This window comes from Nomascus leucogenys, chromosome 9 (assembly GCF_006542625.1).
Source record: "Nomascus leucogenys isolate Asia chromosome 9, Asia_NLE_v1, whole genome shotgun sequence".
Lineage (NCBI taxonomy): Eukaryota > Metazoa > Chordata > Mammalia > Primates > Hylobatidae > Nomascus > Nomascus leucogenys.
The window spans coordinates 64,000,758-64,028,739 of record NC_044389.1 but is presented as its reverse complement, the minus strand read 5'-3'; the positions used below and the strand labels follow the sequence as shown (position 1 = coordinate 64,028,739).

Below are 27,982 nucleotides of genomic sequence, written 5' to 3'. Positions count from 1 at the left end.
GAACTTTCCTCTCCCCTCGTCCCACACACTTGAAATAGAAATAACAACATGAACAAAAATGCTTACAACCACGATGTTATCGCCCTACTTAAGTTGCCTCACTCTGGAGGGTATGGGGTATAAAGTGCAGACTGCGGCTGTGTCGGGAGTAAAGGTTCGGGCTAGTGTGGGTGCGCGCGCGGGTGACCCCACCTTTAGGGAAGCCGGCGCCCTACTCTCCAGGCAGTAGCCCCAGCTGACCCCCTCCCTCCTCCTTCCCTCCTCTCTTCCCTCCCTCCCTGCGTGTCTCCTCTGCACCGGCCCCCGCCGCGGAGCCAGGCGGCAGCACCGACGCCGCCGCAGCTCCTGCCCGCATCGCGCTAACCCGCGCCCCCGGCTCACACGTAGCCGGAGCTACTGAGCCGGCAACCCCGGGCCCACGCTGCGCACAGTGTGCACGGCGGGGCTGGGTGAGCTGACCTGCGCTGGGCTCCGGCGCCGCAGGCGGCTGGGGAGGGCGGCGTGGGAGAGGACGCTGAGACGCAGGGGCGGCCGCGCCGAGGTGACAAGCTGCGCACCTGGAAAGTTACCGGCTGTCTGGTGAGGTTCGTGGGCCGGGGGTCTTGGGCGCCGGGGTGTGAGGGCGCGCGGGGAGGGACGGGGTCGGGGTGCGCGCGTGTGCATGCTGTGAATGCGTTGCGCGATGCGCGCCTCTATTCCACACCCAGCCGGTCTCTTGCTTGTGCTGTTCGAGTGTGGACGTGTGCACGCGTTGCATTCGCTCGGTGTGGCAGCGTTTCGTGAGCTCCTGGAGGCAGGGAAAGGCTACTTGTGTTTAGAGGTTCTGTTGAGGGCGGGAGGGGCTCAGCCCCAGTGGGGATTCCTCAGAGTTCTCTAGGTTTAGCGAGGAGCAGCGGTGGAGGCTGTTGCTCCGAGCTAGGGTCTTGGCGGTGCTGTCAGGGCTTGCGCTCCCGGCTTTGCTTCGTGGAGCTCTGGGTAGTTGCTAGGGGACAGTCCTCAGGCAAGGACTTTTAGGAGTCCTGGTAAACTTGTGTGGGTGTCCTTTTGTCACTCTCGGCACCGTGAGGCGCTTTCATATTTCTGTATTTCTCGGTGATGAAGAAACAAGAGCAAACGAAGCCCAGAAACCAGCCACTTTGGGGATGAAAGAAAAAGAAATAGGTTCAGTTTTGAGAAGAACTACGGTGCAACTACAAAGCAGCTGAGGCCAGAGCTGACAATAAAAACAATGCATACAGAATTAGTAGGTAGAAAGGGTGACGCTGGAACAAATGCCTTGATTTCCTGATCTTCATCTTGTTCCCCAAGTTCCCAGGGGGTTTTTCTTTCTTCTTCTTCTTTTTTTTTTTTTTTTTTTTTTTTTTGCTAAGGAAGAGAGCAACATACACCTGCCCCCACCCCACCACACCCCCATACTTAGAGTTTCTTAGAAATTGTCTCTTTTCTTTGCAAGTTTCTATTTAACTCATGAAGAAGGCGATCATCCCACATAACATACACTAGCTGTTTTCAGTACTCCTGTTTGGTTTTGCACAGGAGGGTATGAGCTAATATGGTAGAGAATTCTCTATGGAGAATTAGAGCTCATCCTCTCCATTGGAACACTGTGTGACTAAGAGTAAACGACCTGAAAAGATGATGCCCAGGGATCTTTCTTTTTTACATGAAATCCTTAACTCCAGTTCTATGAAGTCATTACAAGTGAGGCTAATGAGAATTCACCTCACAGTGAAGGCATACGTTGTCTGGCTGTTGCCCAAGTCCTGTGATCCCTTATTGTCTTGCATCCTCTAGGCTATTTTTCCTATCAATTATCTCTTCTTTTCCCATGTTTTCGTTTTTCCTATCTCTTGTGCTTCATTATCCTGGAGCTACAGACATTTTCAAGTTTTCATTATTTTAAAAATCCCTCATATGAACCATGATACCGTCTTGCAGGCTCTACTCTTAGTGTCAGCTCTTTCCATGGTCCTTTGTAGTTGAGTGTCTATCCCCACTCCTCTTTGACAAATCAGATTCGGCACTTTTCCCTCTGATCTCATTTGCTGTGACAGGCCTGTGGGATGTGAGGTACAGCCTGCTCACCTCTTAAGGATCTTATCTGCATGGCCTTTCTGATGCTTCTCCTAAATCTCTTATTGGTACATGTGTTCCTTCTCCTTTGTTGTTTGCTTCTCCTCCTCCTCCTCCTCTCCCACAAATAATATCCACAGATATTACCTATATGTTCATAGGTAACAAGAGAGACATTCGTTTCTTACCTCCCTTAGTGATCTCATCTACAAATGGTACTTTAAGTCTTCTATGGAGCAATCTCTTCCCTTGACTTTTTTGCTTCTACCTGCTAGATATTTGCATCATGATGACCCACAAGCATCTCAAACTCAATATATGTAAATCCAGACTCATTACTGTCTTTTCAAAGCATGCTCATTGTCCTGACTTCTGTCAGTGTCACAGTGCCTAGCCCATACACGGTGCCCTATGTGTTCTTTTTGAATGACTGAGTGAATGAAGAGTAGATAGTACTACTTTCCTTCAAGCCTCCTAAGATCAAAACATTGAAATCATTTTGATTGCCCTCCCATGCACATCCATTTAATTACTACATTAGAGATGCTATCCTGCAGTGTTCCTCCTACTCATCCTCTTCTTTTAATATTAATCTCTTCACATCCTCTCTCACTTTAACCAAAGCAGTACCTTCTTACCATATCTTTACAGTTTTCTTTCCAACCTCATATAGACCTAGACACTCTTCTTCTCCTCGTTGCTAATATCCTGGGCACTTGCATCCAGTTCATCAACTTCAGCCTCTATTTATGTGTCAATAACTGCTTAATATTTTCAGCTTTCCTCTTTCTTTAGCTTTTCTTGTCCCTCATTTCTTACTGCTCACTAAACTTCTCTACCTTAAAGTTTCCACTGGTGCTTCAAACTGAGTATATCCAAAATTAAACTCACTGTCCTATCCCTCAAATCTGCTCCTCATTTTGGTCAATGACATTACCTTTTACCCAGTTGCCATAATGTAAACTTTCAAATCCTCATCGTCTTTCTTCTTGCCACCACTCAAAAATTCTGTCAGCTACAATCTTCAGACCTAGACTTACAGACCTACATTTCTGTGTGTTTGCTTGTTTATCTGTTAATGTAGCCCCCAAAATAGCTGAATTTGGCAGTCAAATATAGGATATGTGGCATTCATAAAATTCACTGTGAACATTCTGCTGGGGGGGGGTGGGAGGGAGGCACTTTAAAGAGATAACCAACCTCCAGAGTAACTGCAACTTTGGTACAATAAGGTCATATGATTTCCTGTCAAGAGAAATTTTTTCTCCATCCAGGATGCTGTGGACAGAGAAAACAAGCAGTAGATTCCAAACTGAGCCCCGGGTCAACAGTCACAAGGTCGAATGGACAGATGCTTTTAATTGTGGCATTGATGTGAAAGTGAGCTGTTTCTCACAAGGACAACTCTGTGTGGTTTGCTTCAGGGAGAAGAATCAGGGATTTATATATTCAATTATTTTCTAAAGGAACTTTAGAGAGACAAGCTAATGGTAACATCAAATGTATCAGTTTCCTATCCACCTAGAATATTATCTGTAGAAGTCTGTATAATTCACTCCTCTGAATTCCAGCTGAACTGCCTATTATCATTAAAAAATCAATTCCGGTTTCCATGATTTATTGAAGGAAAGGACATTGCAGTGTTACATATAGCTGTAACTTTTATTGAATCTCATATGGCAATGTTTTTCTCTCTGGCTACCACGGAGATGGTCAATTTTTTTCTTGAGTTCAAGAAGTTTAAGTCGTTAAATAGTGTTGGGACTCTGAGCTTTAATCCTTAAACTATCACCTCCTATTTGGATTGGTGTAATAGTATCTTCCCTTGTCTTACTTCCTCTGAGCTCTTTTTACTCCATTCCTTATTTATGAGAGTATTATTTTCCTAAAGGACAAATCTGACCACATAACTAGAAAACTTAGTGTATCTTAAGATTCAGATACCATAATGTGGCATAGGAAATTTTTCAGTATCTTACTTTTTCAGTTTCATTATTCATTACTCTCCTTCCATCCATCACACATTTCAGCCTGTCCCTTGACTGTGCTATCAGCTTTCTTGCATTCATTTCTTAATACATAATTCTTTTCTTAAACTAATAGACTTTCTATTTTATAGAAATTTTAGGTTTATAGAAAAATTGAGTAAAAAGCACAGATTTCCTATATACCCACCTCTCAGCACTTTCCCCTGCTCTTAACATCTTTCATCAGTATGTACATGTGTTACAAGTGATGGAACAAATATTCATGCATTATTATTAAAGTCCATAGTTTACATTGGGGTTCATTCCTTTTGTATATTCCATGGGTTTTGACATATATAATGAAATGTGTATATCATTACAGTATCATATTGAATAGTTTTACTGCCCTATAAATGTTCTTTCCCACCTATTCCTTTCTGTCTTTCCCCAAGCTCCTGGCAACCACTGATCTTTTTATGGTCTCCAAGTTTTTTCTTTTCCAGAATGCTATACAGTTGAAATCATACAATGACAATGTATAGGCTTTTCAGATTGGCTTCTTTCACCCAGCAATATGCATTTAAAGTTCCTTCATGTCTTCTCATTGGCTGATGACATTGCTTTTATTATTGAATAATATTCTATCATATGGATGTGCCACAGTTTGTTTATCTGTTTACCTACTGAAGGACTTCTTGGTTGCTTCCAGGTTTTGGGAATTATAAACAAAGCTGCTGTAAACATTCATGTGCTGGTTTTAGTGAAAACATATGTCTCATATCAGTTGGGTAGATACCATGAAGCATGGTTGCTGACTTGTACAGTAAGAGTATATTTAGCTTTGTAAGAAGCTGCCAAATTGTCCCCTAATGTAACTATATCATTTTGTATTCCCACTAGCAATGAATGAGCATTCCTGTTGCTCCATATTCACACCAGCATTTGGTGTTGTCAGTGTCTTGGATTGTAGTCATTCTAATAGGTGTGTAGTGGTATCTCATTATTGTTTAAACTTGAGATTCCCTAATGAACTATCATGTTGAGTATCTTTTTATATGCTTATTTACCAACTGTGTGCCTTGTTTGGTGAGGTGTCTGCTCAGATCTTTTGCCCATTTTTCAGTTGAGTTGTTTGTTTTCCTATTATTGAGTGTTCAGAATTAGACATATGTTTTAGAAGTACGTTCTCTCAGTCTACGGCTTGTTTTTTCATTCTCTTCTTTTTTTCAGAGCAGAAGTTTTAAATTTTAATCAAGTCAAAATTATCAATTTTTTCTGTCTATGAATCAGGCTTTTTGGTCTTTTATCTAAAAAGTCATCACAAAACCCAAGATCACCTAGAATTTCTCCTATGTTGTCTTTTGGGGGTTTTGTAGTTTTGTTTCTTACATCTAGGTCTGTGATCCATTTTAAGCTTATTTTTTGTGAAAGTTAATAAGATCAGTATCTATAGTCTATTTTTTAAAAAATCAATGCCTAGTTGTTCCAGTACAATTTGTTAAAAAGACTATCCTTTCTCCGCTGATTTGTCTTTGCTCTCTTTTGTATTCTTTGATCTTTGGATCAGTTCACTGTACTGTTTAGGTCTACCTCTGCGATCTCTGTTCTGTTCCATTGATCTACTTGTCTATTTTTTCACCAATGCAACACTATATTGATTACCATTACTTTATTAATAAGCCTTAAAGTTGGATAGTATCAGTTCTCCTTCAGTATTGTGTTGGTTTAGTACATGTTTTCTGATCAATAAGTTTTTCTTCTAAAATAAATTGTCATGTTGGATAATGTTAACTGTAATAATAATAGTAATATTTAATATTTCTTAAATACTATATGCTAATACCTGTGCTAAATTTTCATCATTATTTATCTCATTTAATCCTCTAAAAACTCTAAATGACAGGCAGCATTATTTTGTCTATCTATGTTTCTATCTGTTTCTTCCATTATTGACACTCAAGTATCTTGCCTGAGGGCATATAGACCACTAAATGAAAGTGCTTCGACTGGGACTCTGGATCCATAACCTTAGCCAGCACCATACCATCTCCCATATTGACAGATATACATGTAGCTATACACACACATCTATATATGTGTGTATGTATTTGTCTGTGTATATTTATAACAGACTCCAGATGGGTAGAGAGAGAAATAGATATTATCTAGACCAGAGCCAAGATTCTGGTTTCAAACTGCTATAGGGCTGGAGGAAAAACAGAAAACAAAGCTTAATTCCTCCTACATTGACTGCCAGGTGTTAATCCGCCTGCAAGCGCCTTCACAGTCACTTTTGCTTTTCTTATGTCTCTTCTAATTACCTCTTGGTGGACAGCAATTTCTAAATGATGATTATATTAATATAATAATTTGTAGTCTTATATAGTTTTCCTCTCTTCTAGTGAAAAGCCACTACTCATTCGATTGCTGTCTCCTATACCTAACTGCAGAAGAGTATTGCTCCCAGAGTGAACTATGGTTTTTGGTTGCCTTCAAAGATAATTAGGTGGGCCTCCGTGTTTTAAGCATTTCATTGCAATGTGTGAAAATAAATAGGGGCTACAGGAGGGAATTACAGAGCTTCAGTTATTAAGTCCTTGCAGTTATGAGCTGGCTCCGTGTCATTCATAATTCTTTTTTTGTCTCCATCTTTTGGTGGGGAACTTGTTTTCCAGGCTGTTTGTTTCCAAACGACTTCTTTTCTCAATGGAAGATAGAATCCAGGCAAAGTAAGAGTCCCTTACTCTCAGCCACCCCCTCCCAAAGGAATAATGTGCATCTTTAAAGAGTTTTGTCACTTGAGAGGCTGAGGCAGAAGGATGGCTTGAGCCCAGGATTTCGAGACCAGTTTGAGCAACATAGTGCAAGACTCCATCTCAACAAGAAAATAAAAAAAATCAGTCAAGCATAGTGGTGTGCCTCTGTAGTCCTAGCTACTCTGAAGGCTGAGGCAAGGGGTCACTTGAGCCCAGAAGTTTCAGGTTATAGTGATTGCACCACTGGCCACTGCATCTCATGGCTGCAGAATGAGACCCTGTCACAAACAAACAAACAAAAACCCACAAAAGACTCTTGTTGGAAGATGCCCAGTTTACTAGACTTCTGTCCTACCCAGAAATGATCCTCTCTGGGTTTTCTTCACACCAAGACATTAATTGCCTGTTTCTAGTTACATACTATAATAAGAGCTGCTTACCTACTTCATGTCTGATACCTGCCAGGCATTGTATGGGGTACTTTACAAACGTAATAATCATAGTAACCCTATGAGATGGATATAAATATGTTCCCTTTTGTAGATGAGAAAGTAAGACTCAAATATTTTTAGGAATATATAGAAGGTTGAGAAAGAGCAGATTGTTTTATAACCCTAATTGGCCTGACTCTATTGCTCATGTTAAATTCTGATCTTTATCTCCAGACTCATTTCTTATTACATCATGTGCTGCCCTCTGACTGTAAGAATGATTTTAATAACCTGAAGTTGCCAGATTGATGGAGAAACATCCTATGGTTCATTTCTCCTTGTGGCTAGCAATACATATTTGAGAAATAGCTTATCTCAGTGACTGATACAGGAAACAGAGTGAATCTAATTAGGTTTTATGAAGCCAGAGACTTGAAACCTTGGCTTCAGGGACAGCAATATTTAAATGGATGAACTAAGTAAGAAATCAGACTAGTATTGAGCCATTTAGTAACTTACTTATGTATCTTAAATTAGTGACTTGAAAGATGAGTTAGTTACTCTCATTTTACCCCTCTTTGAAATTCTAAATAGCTTGAAAGATTTACACAGCTTCCAACTAAACCAGAGGATAATTGGTGTTTTGGGAGAAATTAACATCCTCTACCTAACTGTGCTTCAAGATTGTAAAATTATTGGATTGGTACAGAATTTTTTGAATACCATCCATAGAGCAAAAATGATTCTAAGCCTTTTCATATTTGTAATGCTAAAACTGTTTTCTGTGTCAAATTTGACTGCAAATCCATGATGGGATATGCCCCTGATATGGTATATGATACTTTGGTCTTAGTAAACAATTTTTCCATGAACCAAAATGAGTTAGTTGTTAGTTTAATATTAGATTTGAAAGTTTTTGTGCATGCTTTTTTATTTATAAGGCAAATCCTTTTCCTCCTACCATCACGTCTCCCTTCTTTCTCTACTGACCTAAGAATACTTCTCCCTGAACCAAGAAGGCTGTCTAGAAAATGGCTCACTGATGCATGTTAAAAACGTGTGTACACATTAATTTCAGATTTTTTGGAGCACCTTTCTTATGCTTGTAATTCATAATCTCATTCAGGTTTATTCTCAGATTTCAATATAACATATTCTGAATTGCTTATTCAGGATACAAGTATGTCCAGGGCTACTTCTTTGAATTCTAGTCTCTTCATCCTTCTTATACATTCATATTATATAAGATCAGTAAATGCTGCCAAGTCAACAGAAACTTAAAGTTTAAACCTGCCACATCTCTGCAACATATTAAGGCAATTCTCCAAAAGCTAATGTTTATTAATGACCACTTTGAACCTGAATTCTATGAGAAATATCTAGGTGTTTCAAGATTGCTTTTAGAAATGCATTTGTTTTTTGCACCATCCATTGTAGGCAATCTGCATTGACTATTTGGTCACATCTGTTTGAAATCTAAATGCTGTGTTACATCTTTGCATCTGGGCCTTTGTTGTTGTAGAGTTCACAATTATTCTGGTAGAACTAGTGAAAAAACTCGAAGTATTTCACTTCTATTTAAGTTTGAAGTTTGGAGGGAGAGAGGGGCAGATGTGTGGGTTATAAAACTGTGAAGTTTCATTTCTTCTGACTTGAGATAATCAGAAGTAATTCAAGCTTAGTTTACAAGTGTTATAATGCTTTTTGGGTTATGGCTGTTGTATTAGTCTGTTCGCATGTTGCTATTATAATAAAGACATACCCGAGACTGGGTAATTTATAAAGGAAAGGGGTTTAATGGACTCACAGTTCCACGTGGCTGGGGAAGCCTCATAATCATGGCAGAAGGCAAAGGAAGAGCAAAGGCAAATTCCCCTTTATAAAACCATCAGATCTTATGAGACCTATTCACTATCACGAGAACAGCATGGGAAAGACCTGCCCCCATGATTTAATTAGCTCCCATTGGGTCCCTCCCACGACATGGGGATTTATGGGAGCTACAATTCAAGATGAGATTTGGGTGGGGACACAGCCAAACGATATCAGCTGTCAAAAACTGCGTGTGCAAAAATATGAAGTTTAAATAGGTAGTCTAAAAAGCCTTTAAACATTATAATAATTAATCAGAGCAGTATTTCCCAAAGTTCACACATTCAAGTTCTACTTTTGTGGTTCTGCTCATATGTGCTTATTATCTGCAGATGATTTATTTTTATTTTCATCGAATTGACTCAGTAAACCTAAATACCTAGTTTAGTCTTCAATGAAGCAATAATAACAATGAGATCACAACTTCATGGTGATAATTATTTATATTTCAAATACATGTTAAAATAAATACATAGCTATTAGACTAAAACAAGTTCTGAATAAACTAAATCATCCCTCATAACCTCTGATCTGCATACCACATCCGGAGACTCACTAGATTCATGATTACTTTGGGGCCTGAACTGAAGATATTCATTTTTTTAATTTTTGAAATTTTCATAACTTCCCACACTACACCAGTGTAGGAGGATATTCTTAATAGGAAAAGAATAGAGCCTTGCAGCATGGGTCATACATTTTGGAGATCCTCTACTTTGGACATAAAGTAGAGGATGTAGAACAATTTTAAAACTCTTCTTCTTGTTGGTGACCACAGTTCAGAAGTGTTTTAGCAGTGAGTGTTATCAGAAATGCAAAACTTAATAGATACATACAGCAGGAGGAAAGTGCTAATCAACCATCACCAACTCTGCTTCCGTCTTCTGAGAAATGCAGATGTGTAATTTTCTAAATCTGGGGAAGGTTTCTTACTGTTGCCGCATGGGGAGCTGTGAAAGTTGTGACATTTCCATGCCTCTGTTGTTGTAGCTGCTCATTTGCATTTTATCTTTGCCATGCTGACGTCCACATCACAGTTTTGTTGTGATGCTTTTGGCAGCTGTTCAGAGAGACTGTCCAGAGGAAACAGCAGGTAACTCAGACCATTTGTGCAAAATGTTAGGTGTGATACTTGTGCTCTCAAAGGGACAGGTAAGAATGAACCCAAATGCCAACTCGTCTTCATGGAGGGAAAAAAGAAATCAATAGATAGCTTTTTTTTTTTTTTCTGGAAACATGGGGAAATTTATTGCTTTTCAGACAATGATGATTGCTGTGTTCCTATTTATGAAACAAGATAGGAATGAGAGGAGTGGTGGGGACTGTTGGGAAGTGAAACTCCACTTGATACTTCCCAATTCTGTGCCCTCTCAGGTCCCTGAGCAAAATGGGAAATGGTTCAGTAAAACCTAAACATTCCAAGCACCCAGATGGACACTCTGGGAACCTCACCACTGATGCTCTGCGGAACAAGGTGACAGAGCTGGAGAGAGAGCTGAGGAGGAAGGATGCTGAGATCCAGGAGCGGGAGTACCATTTGAAGGAGCTGCGGGAGCAGCTGTCGAAGCAGACTGTGGCCATTGCTGAACTCACAGAGGAGCTCCAGAACAAGTGCATCCAGCTGAACAAGCTGCAGGATGTGGTGCATATGCAGGGAGGAAGCCCGCTTCAGGCTTCTCCAGATAAAGTGCCTCTTGAGGTCCACCGGAAGACCTCTGGATTGGTCTCTCTCCATAGCAGGAGGGGAGCAAAGGCTGGCGTGTCTGCTGAGCCAACAACCCGGACCTATGACCTGAACAAACCCCCTGAATTTTCCTTTGAGAAAGCAAGAGTCAGAAAAGACTCCAGGTAAGAAGTTTCCGCACCCTTTAAACTCAGATGGCTTTAATATTGTGAAATATGAGAGTGATATTTATTAAGCCTCCTTAATGATAAAGAACATATTAACCCTTTCAGATTTTGGGGTAGAGGGGTTTTTGAAATGATTTTATTTTGCAAAAAAATCTCCCATTGGGCAGAAGTTTAAAGCAGAAATTGTACTATATATATATATCTCTCTGAGGAGCTCAGTTTACTGAGTTATTTCTATTACCTTGAAAACCCTAGGGGTGTGAAATAATATTAGAAAGTGTACACTTCTCTTTCTAGAGGAGTAAACTTAAAAATGTACACACATCACAGTGAATTGTGACTATGTTAGCAAAAAAAAAACAAAAGAAAGTCACATTTTAGTAGTCTTCAAGTGTCATGAAAAAGGAACACACTGGAGCCTCAAAGAAAGATGAATTCATTCATTCATTCCAGTTTATGTTGGTCTCTACTCTCTGCCAGCCACTGTGTTAGATGCTAGGTATGCCTCAGTGAATAGAAACAGAGCCTTTCTAGCAGGGGTGGTAAACAGTATACACAGAAACAAGTCAGCAATGTGTAATTATTAATTGGAATCAATAATATGATAAAAGTCAATACTATAGCAGGTGGTATCTGGAGTGAGGGGAAAGGAGGTCAGGGAGACAACAGAAGCAGGCTTGTCATGAAGGCCTGGCTGAGGAAGTGACCTTTAACAGACTGCAAGGAGCATGAACCAGGCAGGAAGAGGATTTCAGGCAGAGGGAACAATTAAAAGCTAGAATTACTTAAAAAAATTTGAGTTTTTAAAAGAACATATAAATATTTGCCACTGCATTCGTGTATAGGGGTGTGTGTGTGTGTGTGCGCGCGCACGTGTGCGTGTATACATTATGGGCGAAAGTTCGATTTTCTGGGTCAGGAAAGACTCATTAGAAACATCATGAGTTAGGGTTCCCTTCCTTTACTATTTTTAACTGAGTATTTATTAATTGAAATTAAATCTTTTGCCTTGATAATGCCTTGGTCAAGCCTGAATCTCTATTGCAAAATGCAAGATTTGTGAAATTAAAACAAATTTTAACTTATTCACGAATGTAAGTATTATAAATTAAGATAAAACATCTGACCCAGACAAACAAATGATCAATTTTAACAACAGAATTATAAAGGGAGGTTTAATTAATCAATTTGTTGACAGTACTGGAAGCATAGTGAATGATCAATAAATATCTGTGAAGGAAGTTAGTGATGCCAGATTATTAATTATAATATCCTGTGACTGAAAGAAATTTGATTAATATTGGATTTCAGCAGTTTTATTAAGTCAAAATTTTTATTAGTCTAGAAATTTCTCATCTATTTCCTTTCAAAAGTAATAATTATTTTTAATGGTATGAATTCTGAAATTATAGATGGCACAAACTTATATTTGTTTTAAAAAACTGAACATCATCCAGTGTTCTCTTCTGTTATGTCAGAGATATATGAACTCTACATAGTATATGTATATATATACATATATAATAATATTATAGAATGTGCATTGCATTACTATATATGTACACGTAAGTATAATCTATTATTTACTCACAAAAATGTTACAAATAGCAATGTACTTTTTTATGCAGAATGACATGTAAGAGAATTTAGTAGCAATTCATCTTCTTTGACCTTCTCCCTATATATGACACCAGATGTATTCTCCTGAACCAAGATTATGTTCAATTACTTTGTTCAAAGACTTATGCTCATCTTGAGGCAAAACCCATTCTCCTGGTGCTGAAAAATCTGAGATAAGCATATTTCCTTGCTTTTATTTAAGGATAAATTATTAGCTCTGCTGTAACCAGGCAAAAAGAATCAGTAGTTATATACAATTTCTGTACCAAACCAGACTTCTTTCTGTCTGTCTCTAGTGAATGGGATGCAGGAAGGATATTGTTTCTCTTGAATAAGGATTATTGATTATTCTCCCCACCATAAAGGCAAGCCAAGTGGATACAAGTCTGTGTTGTGGTCAGGATAAAGAAATGGGCTAATTGATTTCTTAATGATTAAGTCTTAAAGAGACAAAAACTGTATCATCCTTGCCCTAACAATCCTCATCTGCTTTCACAGAGCCTTGTGCTTCTGGAATAAATAAAAAATGGAAACATTCTTTTTTAGTTGACTGGTTTGTACCTCAGTTTCCCTTGCAAAAAGTACAGATACCTCAAGTCTGAAATAGCTAGCTAAACACAAATAGTTAACTTTATCAATTCAGAAATTTAAAATTTTTCAATTTTTCAAAAGTGCTCAATATTACAATTCATTTTCCATTTCCAAATCATTTCAGTATTGGATAAAAGCCAAAAGTAAACTTTAGATATTTTTATATCTCTTTTATATTATACAGCCTATCAAAAATTTGTAAGAAACAATTTTCCAGAAGTTAGAGCATTAAAAGGATAGACATGTCCTTCACTGATGAAAGGATGATGTATGGTATACATTAGTTTGTCTACTTTTCCAAGCAGTTCTTGCTAGATATCAGAGATTTTAAGATCATCAGTCATAATGGCTCCTCTGTTTATTTTTTGGTTCTCCTGATTTATTTGTTGGACTTTTATAAAGTATCTTGGCTGAATTTATGGCTAAATCTGTTTCTGTTAATATACACGTCAACTACATTTTGGATAAAGTTCACCCTTCCATACTGGATCAGAAAGTCATTGAATGGCTTTTCAGTCTTTTTTTCTAAGAGAGTATCTCTGATGAACACTTAACAGTGAGCAGGAAACTGAGGGGAGAGTCCTAGCTCTCCTTCAATCAACAATATTAGGGACATATGAAGCACCCATAGAAGCCAGAGAATAACATTCAATGGAATGATAGATTCTGAATTTGTATATTCAGTTTCCATAATTCATGACACAGTATTCTATGATTTTGCTAAGGTACCTGTGCTCAGATATATCATAAGTGGTGAGTGAGCCTCTTCAATTGCTAGGCAACTCCAGCTCGTGCCAGCTTTATTGTCCTATACCCATCAAATATACTTTTATGGTCTGAAGGTGTAACTTAAATTGTCTAATTGTACCTCCCTACTTTATATGGAGGAACTCATAATGACACTCTACTGACATTAGGAAATTCTGGAAATTTGTTTCTTTCTAATTTCAAGGATCTGCATTTTAATATCAGGTTCTAGATTCAGTGCTGTGCAGCAGAACTTTCTTCAGCGATGGAAGTATTCTATAATCCATGCTTTACGATATGGTAGCCAATAGCCAAATATGGCTATTGAGCACTTGAAATGCAGCCAGTGCCACTAAGAAACTGGATTTTTAATTTATTTTCTTACAAAGAAGCTTGAATCTGGTGGATTTTTAATTTTAATTAATTTAAAAATTGAATAGGCACGTCTGTTGCCTACTCTACTGAATACTACCGTTCTAATGGTTTTGACTGTAACTGCTATTGCCTAAGATGGGAATTGTGACTTAGTTTGGGAACCCTTTATAGACAAAGTGAAACCTAGGTTCAGTTTTAGGACGATGCCACAGAAAATGAGTCTATGCCTGTGAGATTGAGGTGGGCACCATGTGGAATCACTGGTCAGCTGCACCCAACCTGCAGTATATCATAGGTCTTTGTAGGGACCTGGATTTGTGCCTACTGACCATTTTAGATCCTCAAAAGCATGCAGCATGCAGTGGGCATGTAGCCTGTTTCTATAACAGGCACTCAGCTTTATGGAAGTATTATAAATTTCATGATGAATCAGGGTACTACAGTGTGTCAGATACTCTGATCTCTGATTTAAATTTAATATGTTGAACATCAGAAGAAGACCTTAGAGCCACAGGAACCTTACAGATTGTCTGATGCTACCCCCCTTACTAGAGAAGTAAGGACACAGGTACTGGGGAGTTATAGAATATACCATGGTTGGTGGCAGAGCTAAGATTAGAATCCAAGACCCTTGAAATCAGGATCAGTTCTTTTCCTCTTCAGTCCTACTCTGGTGTTCTAAGAACTACCCACATATGTGAAAGGCCTTGATTAGACCAGCCTGGGCACCAGTCTGCCTTATTATAATATGCCCCATTGATTGATATTAAGAGTGGTGGTGCTTCCTGGAGCTCCCTAGCTTCATCCATGTGGAGTTGAGCAGAGGCGTCCCATTGCATCGATGCCTACTAAGTTCTGGATCCTTAGAGCTGAGGTCTGTGAGAAAAGGACATTGAGAATGGTTTTGATCCACCTGATGGCAGCAACTGCCATATGGGTCACATATGGGTTCCTGAATAAGTACATTGCTTCTCAAGGCTGAGAACTGAATATTGCCGGCAGAGAGGGCAGAGAAGAGCTCACATAGCGTTTCTGCCCATGTCTGGTCTGCCTTGAGCACCAAGACAACCATGCATTCAGATGTCAGACCTTTTACTGAGATTAAGTTTTTCTTTTCTGTTTATGTAGATATTGTTTAGAAAACTTCATCAGAGCAAAATTAGGAGCTCATGCTGAATGTCTGGTGGAACACAGGCAAATTAATCAGAGACATCTGGCAAGTTGCTGGTATGACTGCATTTTGCTAGGGATGCTTAAACTATTATTTGAAACTATTGTTCTTTCATGAAAAGGAAAGATAAAACAAAGACTTGCCATCTGACTTCAGATTTGACTCCAGTTTTAGGAAGGACAATTCGTTTTATCTGTCACTCTCACCACAGGAGCAGAATAGGTAAAAGAAGAAAATGCTAGTGAGTCATACGTTTAAATAAGATGTGGAAAAGGACTGTGGAAGAATATGTTTGTTTTTATTTGCTTCCTTTCCAAAGCAGTACTGAGCATTTGAGGATGTGCACTACAGAACATGTTTTCTTTATTGAATAGGAATGTTTCCATGGAAAAAAATATTTATATACCACTAATTATGTGCCAGTCACCACTCTGAATGCCTCGCAAATACTGAATCATTTAATCCTCCCAATAAACCTGTAAGATAGATATTATTCATCACTCCCATTTTATATATGAGAAAACTGAGGCATACAGAATTATATAACCTGCCAAAGGTTACGTAGAGTGTAGTATAGGAAACAGAATTCAAAATCAGAAAACCCGCTGTCTAGATTCTGCTCTAATCATTCCTATAGATGATTTTTTCAAGATAACAATCAGAGGTGGACTCTTGACCTTTTTATTGGAAAGCCTTCTTTAAAAATTAAATATATAATCAGGAATATTTTTTTTTTAAAAAATGCACTGATTAGAAAAATCTCCCTGCTATTGTTATTTTTCCCTGAAAATGATTCTTCCAGAAAGTGCCGCTCTATTAGCAGTTTGCAGTAGTGGGAACTTTTGCTGGGGAGGAAACACCCCTTTTCTCCCTCCCATGAAATAGTGACTGACATGTTGCCATATGAGAGGCTCTATATCTAGATCTTACATAGATAATTAAAGATTTTTAAGAGTGTCTATACAGGCTTTTACCAGTTGGACAGTTACAAAATTGATATATATTCTCGTAAATACTATTGCCTTAACCCGGGTCTTCAGAAAAGCAAAAATTGAAGCTGTCTATATAGGATAAGGCATGGAAGAAGAAAAATAATCCAGTTTTGTGGTGATCTGATACCAAGAATCTATGGGTGAAGGTAACTGGGTGATGTATCTGGTGAAAGTTGTCAGTATGCTTGAAAACAAAAGGTTATATTTCATAGTGATAGATAATGTGCATGTAGACACTCAGATCAAAACTAGCTACTCAGCGATGGGATGAAAAAACTAAGTTATTGTTTGGCTATTACATGTCTGTCATTCTCCGTAATTAACTCATGGAGGCCTTAGACTTGCCTAATGAGGCATCAGTTTTTTGTTTTACTGAAGGTGAAATTAAAGCTCAGGGTCATTCAACTTGCTCCAGGTTGTAATGTTTATATAGTTTTGGAAACAGTTTTCCAATTTGAGTCTGCCTGATGTCAAATGTGTATTCTCTACCACAATGTGCACAACATTTATAGCCTGTGCAGCCCGCAGTGTGAGTGGCTTCCCTTGGGGTTGTATAACCAGGCTGGGGGCTTTTTTTTGTGGGGGTGAGGTAGGGTGGGTGGTACCGTTAAGCTCCAAAAAAAGGAAGAGGTAAAAAGCATGGAGGAATTTAGGAGCCTGACTGGAATTAAGTGGCAGCTGCCTTGACATCTAGATGAAGTTAAATAAGCTTTGGCAGCCGGTTTGAGTCCTGGCACCCAGCCAGTCTCCCTTTGTGCCTTTGTCTTTTCTTTTCTCTAGGAGCCAATGAGCTCTGGGCTCCACTCACTCTGCTTCCCCACCTCAGCCCTCTCAGCCTCTCAAATGGTCTTCTGCTTAGTTGATATCTGCCCTTTAGTCCTTCTCACTTTATCCTTAAAACTTCTAGTCTTAGTTGCTAGGCATTAGGAAAAATATTTAATGAAGCCTTGGAAAACACTGAGGATTTGAAGGCTAATTGTTTTGAGTAGTCAAAGGTCTAAGAGCTCACTGTTAGCACTGTGCTGACTCTGAGGAGCCTACCCTTGCCTTGTGGGCTACATTCCTAAGGGGATGCACAATGCTATTTTTACACTACACAAAAACCGTGGCACTTTTGGACCTAGTACCTAGCCGTGGCTTAGCAGCTTTAATGTTGAAGGTTCCCTTTACTCCTTCAGATTAATACATCCAATGCAACAAATATTTATTGAATATTGAATCAATGAATCCAATTCTTTAATATTTTCTTCCACATCACTTCCCTTTTCCTTATTTCTTGTTGTCTTCCCTCCTTCATTTTTTTTCACTAATTCTTTAATTTGGTTTCTTCCTAATCTTCTCATTCTCAATATCTGACTAGTCAGTGGCCAATACTACCAATTTTGAGTATGTATTATTTGGTACACTCTGCTATGACCTATCTATAGTTATCTCACTTATTTTCACAGTTAACCTGTCAGGTAAGTATTATTATATGAGGCTTATTAAGAGTAAGTAACTAACCCATGGTTATCACTAGTAGTGGCTAAGGCTTCTATAAACTCACCTAGATGTTAAAACATCTGCCTCTTAATCACAACTCTGAAATCTATTCTCATTTTATTTCGCTTGCTATCGTTTTAATTTATGTAGGATATTTATAGCAGTTTCTGGATCTGCTTGGTTCTAAATAGGTTATTCCAGGTGAGTTTGAGCAGTGCTGGCTTCTAACAAGGGTCCTGGTTGCCTGGGCAGGAGCCTCCACCTCTTCTCCCTTGCATTTTCTAAATGTCCTCTGAAATGGGTAGCTCCTTTTGACCCTTTTTCTTTTTTTCTTTTCTCAAAAACATTCTGGACACTGCCCATTCCTTGCTAGATACCCAGGAAGGACTGTAGTAGAAATAGCATCATTGAGAAGACAGTGGGCTTTCTTTTCCTTGCTTTCTGGATAAGAGAGAAACGTCACCACTGGCCTTTGCCTCCTAATGAGCAGCATTCAGTTTCCACAGAACCTCCCTTTTCTTTCCACAAGCCTGGGCAGCTCAGCTCCTGTCGCCTCTTTCTAGAGTTTAAATTGCAATACAATTCTCAAAAAGGGGGACAGATCTGAAGATAAGGATGAAATGTTTCGATTTTCAGACTCTTTGGAAGTCCCTTCTTTGTGAAAGATACATTTCTTATATCTATCCTTTAACTAAAACTGTTTCTTTTCATTAAAGTTTCACTTTAAAATGATTTGTCTTCTCTTTCTGCTGACTCCTTAGAGGTATTTGTTAGTTGTAGATTTTTCAGTGCAGTTATATGTGACAGGTTTCTTTTTCTTTTTTTTGAGATCTATAGCCAGGAACAGCCAGAGAATATTTTGTATTTTATATATATTTTATAATAAGGTACGAGTCATCAGGGTCCCCCAACATCTGTTTAATCCTTCTTGGGTTATTTGTGATGCCAAATCAATTTTGACTGCTAAATTTCAAGCAGGTGTTTAAATGGTCTTTTTGGGGCTTACAGATTAAGCTCTGGGAAATATGAGAGAAAGAAAGACCTAGAGCTTCCAGTTCCCTCTTTCCAGGTGAGATGAGGAAAGAGGAAGTACAAGTGAGAAGAACAAGATACAACTTGAAATTTCTTGGCAACAGAAACTCAGGAAATGCAAGCATATTGGTTTTCTATTGCTGTGTAATAAATTACCACAAACTTAGTAGCTTAAACAACACATATTCGCTATCTCAGTTTGCAGTGGGCCAAGAGTCCAGGCGTGACTTATTTAAGTCATCTTCTCTGACGTCAGCCGCAAGCCTACAGTCAAAGGGTCAACTGGCCGTGTTCATTTCTAGAGCTTTCTACAGGAAGAGGTCCTCTTCCAAGCTTATGTGATTGTTGGCCAAATTCAATTCCTTGTGGTTGTAGGGCTGAGGTCCCCATTTTCTTGCTGGCTGTCAGCTGGGGCTGCTCTCAGCTCCTAGAGGCTGCCTAGAGTTCCTGCCTTGAGTCCCTCTCACAGGCCCTCTCACAGCATGGCAGCTTACTTCTTCAGACTCAGCTGGATAAGCCCTTTACAGTTGACTAAGATGAAGTCTTATATAACCTACCCAGGAATGGCCTTCCATCATCATTGCTGTATTTTATTGATAAGGAGCAAGTCACAGGTCCTCCCTCCTCGCTCACCAAGCCCTTTTGCTTCTCTGGTGTGAGATTCCTGTTTAGGAATATTGGCTATGCCAGGTAGGTAAAGCCATGCATAAAAAATCTTGTACATCCATGCTTATAGCAGTGTTATTCATAGTAGCCAAAAAGTAGAAACAACCTTGTGTCCGTCAACAGATGAATGGAGAAAAAAAATGTTGTATATACATGCAATGGGATATTATTCAGCCTTACAGAGGAACTCTGACACATACTACAGCAGGAATGAAGCTTGCAGACATTAGCCAGACTTAAAAAGACAAATGCTGCAGGATTCCATTTATACGAGGTACCTCGAATAGTCAAATTCATCAAGACAGAAAGTAGAATGGAGATTGCCAGGAGCAGGAGGGGTGAGGAGACCCAGGGAATATATAATAGGTACAGAATTCCAGTTTGGGAAGATTCTGGAGATAGATGGTGGTGATGGTTGTAAAACAATGGGAATATACTTGTTGTTACTAAACTGTACACTTATAAATGGTTAAAATGATACATTTTATGTTATGTATATTTTACTAAAATTAAAAAAAAAGTTCACACACTGAGGCTAATTCGACAGCATGTTTCTAGGTGCCAGGCCACGTTTCAGGTTCCAGACAGAATGCTAGGAGGAGGGAGAGGAGAGTAGAGATCTTCTCACTTGTGTATTATATTGCAGAAAAGAACAAGCTATGTCAAAGTCTTGTAACAAACATTAATTGATCATTGTTAATCAATACTTGTTAATTACCTAATTGATTGATTACTTGATGAGCCTTCAGTAGAGCATGTTCCCAGTGCTGTGGAAATACAGAGGGAAGGGACAACTTCAACTCCCATGTTCTTGTTTACAGCTGTAATCCTTAATCTTAAGTTTACATTGTAATCACCTGTAATAAGAAGTACTGATGCCTGGGTTTAACCCCCAGGTATTCTAACTAAATTGATTTGAGGCGAGAGCCCTGGGCATATGGATTGTAGGCATATATATATATTAAAAGCTCACCTGCTGATTCTCATATGAAGCCACCACTGAGGAGCACTGTGTTATAGGAGCAGGTTTCCCTGCCGCTGACTCCTCAAATACTTGGTTTGAAGATTTAAGAGCAGTACTAATTAGAGACATTTAAAGGAACTGTTTGCCTTTTATACCTAATTACCATGCCACACAATGATGATTATGCCTGTCATTGAGTGTGTCAGATAAACTTCATTGTAAGTTTTGATTGTTTTCAACATTTCATTTTTAAACCCTGTTCTTTGATGCTTGTGGGAATAGAATCATCTACACAAACTTAAGGAAGAGAGAGAGAGAAATGTTTTGTTGTGAGCATGAAATAACAGCAAACAGAATTAAATTACAACTGTATTTAATTATATGGGCAATAAGTAAAAGAATTGAGAGAAGAAAGTCATGCTTATTTTATGACATCCATGGGATGACCTCATTTTTGTCGCGCTAGTTTCTCAAATTATAAACTTGTGCATTTATTAGGTTTTTTTTTTTGGTTCATCACTCAAAAACAATTATCTGGGGATGGGGCAGAAAATAGAGATATGTATCCTGTTTATTAAATGTGCCTTGTTTATTAGGGTGACTGATGTTTTCTGACTCCACTCTTGTCCCTGTACCCATAATTTTTAAATTGGGAGAAAGAATTTGAATGTCCTTTGGGTTTCTTAATTTTGTCAAGTTTCTAATATGTGCAAAATACAGTTCTAGGTATTAAGTAATAAGAAAAGCATAGTCATGCCCTTGAAGATCAATGTCTCTTTGGGGAAATTATAATTTATGGGATTAATATTCTAAGAGATAGGCATACAGAGGAAGGCGGGCACATTCTTTACTTGGTAGGGTAGAAGAGAAAATCTCTAGCTGGGTTTTTAAGGAGGAACAGATTACAGGAGACAAAGAGGCCTGGCACTGTGTGGTTTGGTGGGTCTGGGGTACCCTAAGTATGGGGAACCTAGACAGGACAGGAGCATTACCATTTTGAAGTGGCCTGCTTCAATAAGTAAAGGTAGGTCTTAAATATAGAGTTTTTGTTTGTTTGTTAATTTATTTTTGAGACGGAGTTTTGCTCTGTCTGTTGCCCAGGCTGGAGTGCAGTAGCGTGATCTCAGCTCACTGTAACCTCTGCCTTCTGGGCTCAAGCGATTCTCCTGCCTCTTCCTCCTGAATAACTGGGATTACGGGCGCCCACTGCCACACCCTGCTAATTTTTGTATTTTTAGTAGAGACGGGGTTTCACCATGTTGGCCAGGCTGGTCTAGAACTCCTGACCTCAGGTGATCTGCCCACCTTGGCCTCCCAAAGTGCTGGGATTACAGGCGTGAGCCACTGCGCCCGGCCAACATAGAGTTTTTAGATCTGTTCTAACTCAGCGTTTAAGGTGTTGGTAACTTGCCTACTTATTATGGTGATAGCTAACTCTTATGCAGTATATTTTATGTACCAGGCACAGTTCTTAGCGCTTTATTTTGTTAACTAATTTAATTCTCATAGAAATCCTGTGACCTGTAGACTGTGTTTATTATTGTTTTACAGCTGAGGAAACTTAGAGGTTCAGTGACTTGCCTAAGGTTCCGCAGTTAGTAAGTGGCAGAAGTTGGAATCAAATCCTGGCATTCCAGCTCTACTAGATTTTGTGACCTTCAGAAATATGCCTTACCATATGTTTTCTAATTGCATGTAGATATAATTAAGCTATGAAATGAAATACAAATAAAGGTGCTGCCTCTTATGCTCACAAAAAATCCTTGATAGATAAGGATGAAGGAAGGTCAAGGCCACTGGCCTCAGCTTTGCACTGAGCCTTATTCAAAGAAGGTTGCAAGATACATGCTTTGACCTGGAAAAACAAAACAAAACAAAACAAAAACAACAGTGAGAACACGGACCTCTAATATATGAGCCCAGAGAAGAAAGATTGAGAGCCTAATGCAACTGTAGGTGAACTTTGCCAAGTTAAACTTCCTGAAGCAACTTAGAGGATGAAAATTTATTGCTTCAAGAAATGTTGACTGTGTAAGTTGGGGGTATAAAATGATTACAAAAGGATTGCTGCTGCCACCTCAAATGGGCATGAATTCAACATCCAGCCCCACTGGAGGAACTTTGAACTGAGCAGAGGGTCTTCTCAGTGCCTCCTTGTTCTATGGTTTTCATAACTTTTCTCATTCTGCTCTTTCCCCCAGAAAGACTTCTACCATTTCCAGCTACTATGACTACCATTTATTAAGTTACTGGCACATTATTTAAGTTAATGTGCATAATATTCCTATGAAGTAGGCATAATTACTATGCCTATTCATAGATGAGAGACCTGAGATTCAGAAAGGCTAAGTTACTTGTCCAAGATAATGAAGCGAGGAAGGTGCTGGCAGCACGTATGCTAAAATTGAAGCTAGGTAGTGCCAGAGCTGATATTTCAACCTAAGATTTTCTGATTCCAAAGTCATACACATTTTTAAAATGAATTTTTAGTTGAAGTACACAAAAAGTAAAGTGACCATACCCATGTGACCACCAAAATGATCAGAAAATAAACATTACTAGCACCTTGGAAGCCCCTCATGCCCTCTTTCAATTTCTACCCATTATCTTCCCTTTTAAAGGGAGCTACTATTTGCACTACTCTTATCAGAGATGGTACATTTTACCTGTTGTTGAAATTTATTTAATGGAAGTATGGAGTGTGTACTCTAAAGACTCTGGCTTCTTTTTTTCCTAGAGTTAGATTCATTTATGTTATTGTATGTAACAGAGGTTCACTAATTGTCATTGCTATGTAGTATTTACTGTGTGACCATATACAATTTAATCATTCTATGATTTGTAGGCATTTGGTTAATTCTGGTATTTAGCAGTTATGAATAATGCTGCCATGAACATTTTTGTACATGTCTTGTATATGAATTATGGTGGGTATAAACCTAGGAGTGAAGTTACCGGGCAGTACATTATATCTAAGTTTAATATAGATGGCCAAATAACTTACCAAAGTGATTAAACAAATATATACTCCCACCAACACATATGTGTATTAAATGACTTCATATGTTCAACAGCATTCAGTCAGTCTTTTTCATTTTGGCCATTCTACTGGATATTTTGTGGTATCTCAGTAGTGTCCTTTTAGTTTTCTTTTCCTTGATATTTAACAATGGTGAGCACTTTTTGATATGTATATTTTCTATTGAGGTCTGTTTATCTCCCATAGCTCTGTAGTACAACTGTCATTATAAATCAGTTGTAAATAAATAATCAGTTCATAAATAAATGAATGTGTAGGTCAATTTTTGAATTTTCTTTTCTGTCCCAGAAGTCTTTTTTTATTTTTATTATTAATATTATCCTTTAAGTTCTGGGAGACACGTGCAGAAGGTGCAGGTTTGAAACATAGGTATACACGTGCCATGCTGGTTTTGCTGCACCCAACAACCCGTCATCTACATTAGGTATTTCTCCTAATGCTATCCCTTCCCCAGCCCCCAACCCCCTGACAGGCCCTAGTATATGATGTTCCCCTCCCTGTGTCCATGTGCTCTCATTGTTCATCTCCTACTTATGAGTGAGAACATGTGGTGTTTTGTTTTCTGTTCTTGTGTTAGTTTGCTGAGAACGATGGTTTCCAGCTTCATCCATGTCCCTCCAAGGGACGTGAACTCATCCTTTTTTAATGGCTGCACAGTATTCCATGGTGTATATGTGCCACATTTTCTTTATCCAGTTTATCACTGATGGGCATTTGGATTGGTTCCAAGTCTTTGCTATTGCTAACAGTGCTGCAATAAACATACGTGTGCATGTGTCTTTATAGTAGAATGATTTCTAATCCTTTGGGTATATACCAAGTAATGGGTGTGCTGGGTCAAATGATATTTCTGGTTCTAGATCCTTGAGGAATCGCCACACTGTCTTCCACAATGGTTGAATTAATTTGCACTCCCACCAACGGTGTAAAAATGTTCCTATTTCTCCACATCCTCTCCAGCATCTGTTGTTTCCTGACTTTTTAATGATTGCCATTCTACCTGGCATGAGATGGCATCTCATTGTGGTTTTGATTTGCATTTTTCTAATGACCAGTGATGATGAGCTTTTTTTCATGTCTGTTGGCTGCATAAATGTCTTCTTTTCAGAAGTGTCTATTTATATCCTTCACCCGGTTTTTGATGGAGTTATTTTTTTTTTCTTGTAGATTTGTTTCAGTTATTTGGGGATTCTGGATATTAGCCCTTTGTCAAATAGAAAGATTGCAAAGTTTTTCTCCCATTCTGTAGGTTGCCTGTTAATTCTGATGACATTTTCTTTTGCTGTGCAGAAGCTCTTTAGTTTAATTAGATCCCATTTGTCAATTTTGGCTTTTGTTACCATTGCTTTTGGTGTTTTAGTCATGAAGTCTTTGCCCAGGCCTATGTCCTGAATGGGGTATTGCCTAGGTTTTCTTCAAAGATTTTTATGGTTTTAGGTCTTACATTTAAGTCTTTAATCCATCTTGAGTTAATTTTTGTATAAGTTTTAAGGAAGGGGTCCAGTTTCAGTTTTCTGCATATAGCTAGCCAGTTTTCCCAACACCATTTATTAAATAGGGAATCCTTTCTTGATTGCTTGTTTGTGTCAGGTTTGTCAAAGATCAGATGGTTGTAGATGTGTGGCATTATTTCTGAGGCCTCTGTTCTGTTCCATTGGTCTACATATCTGTTTTGGTACCAGTACCATGCTGTTTGGGTTACTATAGCTGTGTATAATAGTTTGAAGTCAGGTAGCATGATGCCTCCAGTTTTGTTCTTTTTGCTTAGGATTGTCTTGGCTACACCAGCTCTTTTTTGGTTTCATATGAAATTTAAAGCAGGTTTTTCTAATTCTTTGATGGAAGTCAATGGTAGCTTGATGGGGATAGCATTGAACCTATAAATTACTTTGGGCAGTATGGCCATTTTCACAATACTGATTCTTCCTATCCATGGACATGGAATGTTTTTCCATTTGTTTGTGTTCTCTCTTATTTCCTTGCAGAGTGGTTTGTAGTTCTCCTTGAAGAGGTCCTTCACATCCCTTGTAAGTTGTATTCCTTGGTATTTTATTCTCTTTGTAGCAATTGCGAATGGGAGTTCACTCATGATTTGGCTGTTTGTCTGTTATTGGTGTATAGGAATGCTTGTGATTTTTGCACATGGATTTAGTATCCTGAGGTTTGATGAAGTTGCTTATCAGCTTAAGGTGATTTTGGGCTGAGACGATGGGGTTTGCCAAATATAATATCATGTCATCTGCAAACAGAGACAATTTGACTTCCTCTTTTCCCATTTGAATACCCTTTATTTTTTTTCTCCTGCCTGATTGCCCTGGCCAGAACTTCCAATACTGTGTTAAATAGGAGTGGTGAGAGGGCAGCCTTGACTTGTACCAGATTTTAAAGGGAATGCTTCCAGATTTTGCCCATTCAGTATGATATTGGCTGTGGGTTTGTCATAAATAGCTCTTATTATTTTGAGATACGTTCGTAGTTTATTGAGAGTTTTTAGCACGTAGGGGTGTTGAATTTTGTTGAAGTCCTTTTCTGCATCTAAGGATAATCATGTGTTTTTTGTCATTGGTTCTGTTTATGTGATGGATTACGTTTTTTGATTTTCATATGTTGAACCAGCCTTGCATCCCAAGGATGAAGCCGACTTGATCCTAGTGGATAAGCTTTTTGATGTGCTGCTGGATTCAGTTTCCCAGTATTTCATTGAGGATTTTTGCATCAATGTTCATTAGGGATATTGGCCTGAAATTTTCTTTTTTTGTTGTGTCTCTGCCAGGTTTTGGTATCAGGATGATGCTGGCCTCATAAAATGAGTTAGGGAGGAGTCCCTCCTTTTCTATTGTTTGGAATAGTTTCAGAAGGAATGGTATCAGCTCCTCTTTGTATGTCTGGTAGAATTTGGCTGTGAATCTGTCTGGTTTTGGGCTTCTTTTGGTTGGTAGGCTATTAATTACTGCCTCAATTTCTGAACTTGTTATTGGTCTGTTCAGGCATTTGACTTGTTCCTGGTCTAATCTTGGGAGGGTTTATGTGTCCAGGTATTTATCCATTTCTTCTAGATTTTCTAGTTTATTTGAGTAGAGGTGTTTATAGTATCCTCTGATGATAGTTTGTATTTGTGTGGGATCAGTGTTGATATCCCCTTTATCATTTGTTATTGTGTCTATTGGATTCTTCTCTCTTTTCTTCTTTATTAGTCTGGCCAGGGGTATATCTATTTTTTTAATCTTTTCCAAAAACAAGCTTCTGGATTCATTGATTTTTTTGAAGGGTTTTTCATGTCTCTTTCTCCTTCAGTTCTGTTCTGATCTTAGTTATTTCTTGTCTTCTGCTAGCTTTTGAGTTTGTTTGCTCTTGCTTCTCTAGATCTTTTAATTGTGATGTTAGGGTGTCAATTTTAGATCTTTCCCACTTTCTCCTGTGGGCATTTAGTGCTATAAATTTCCCTCTGAACACTGCTTTAGCTGTGTCCCAGAAATTCTGGTACATTTTGTCTTTGTTCTCATTGGTTTCAAATAACTTATTTCTTTCTGCCTTAATTTTATTTACCCAGTAGTCATTCAGGAGCAGGTTGTTCAGTTTCCATATAGTTGTGCAGTTTTGAGTGAGTTTCTTAATCTTGAGTTCTAATGTCATTGCTCTGTGGTCTGAGAGTTTGTTTTTTATGATTTCCATTCTTTTGCATTTGCTGATGAGTGTTTTATTTCCAATTATGTGGTCGATTTTAGAATAAGTGTGGTGTGGTGCTGAGAAGAATGTATATTCCATTGATTTGGGGTGGAGAGTTCTGTAGAGGTCTATTAGGTCTGCTTGGTCCAGAGCTGAATCAAGTCCTGAATATCCTTGTTATTTTTCTGTCTCGTTGATCTGTCTAATATTGACAGTGGGGTGTTGAAGTCTCCTGCTATTATTGTGTGGGAGGCTAAGTCTCTTTGTATGTTTCTAATAACTTGCTTTATGGATCTGCATGCTCCTGTATTGGGTGCATATGTATTTAGGATAATTAGCTCTTCTTGTTGCATTGATTCCTTTACCATTATGTAATGCCCTTCTTTGTCTTTTTTGATCTTTGTAGGTTTAAAGTCTGTTTTATCAGAGACTATGATTGCAACTTTTGCTTTTTGTTGCTTTCCATTTGCTTGGTAAATATTCCACCATCCCTTTTTTCCAGCCTGTGTTTGTATTTGCATGTGAGATGGGTCTCCTGAACACAGCATCCCGATGGGTCTTGACTCTTTATCCAGTTCACCAGTCTGTGTCTTTTAAGTGGGGCATTTAGCCCATTTACATTTAAGGTTAATATTATTATGTGTAAATTTGATCCTGCCATGATGCTAGCTGGTTGTTTTGCCCAT

General features: G+C 38.6%; 1 protein-coding gene across 1 annotated transcript in view; it reads left to right on the top strand.

Annotated features, from left to right (window-relative positions):
• Window positions 1-460: 460 nt before the first annotated feature.
• PRKG2 (protein kinase cGMP-dependent 2) overlaps window positions 461-27,982 on the top strand; it is a 117,574-nt gene continuing 90,052 nt past the window's right edge. The window contains exons 1-2 of the mRNA XM_030819060.1: window positions 461-584; window positions 10,474-10,947. Of these exons, the coding sequence (XP_030674920.1) occupies window positions 10,487-10,947 (461 nt within the window). The 5' untranslated portion in view covers window positions 461-584; window positions 10,474-10,486. The remainder of the gene's footprint in view (window positions 585-10,473; window positions 10,948-27,982) is intronic.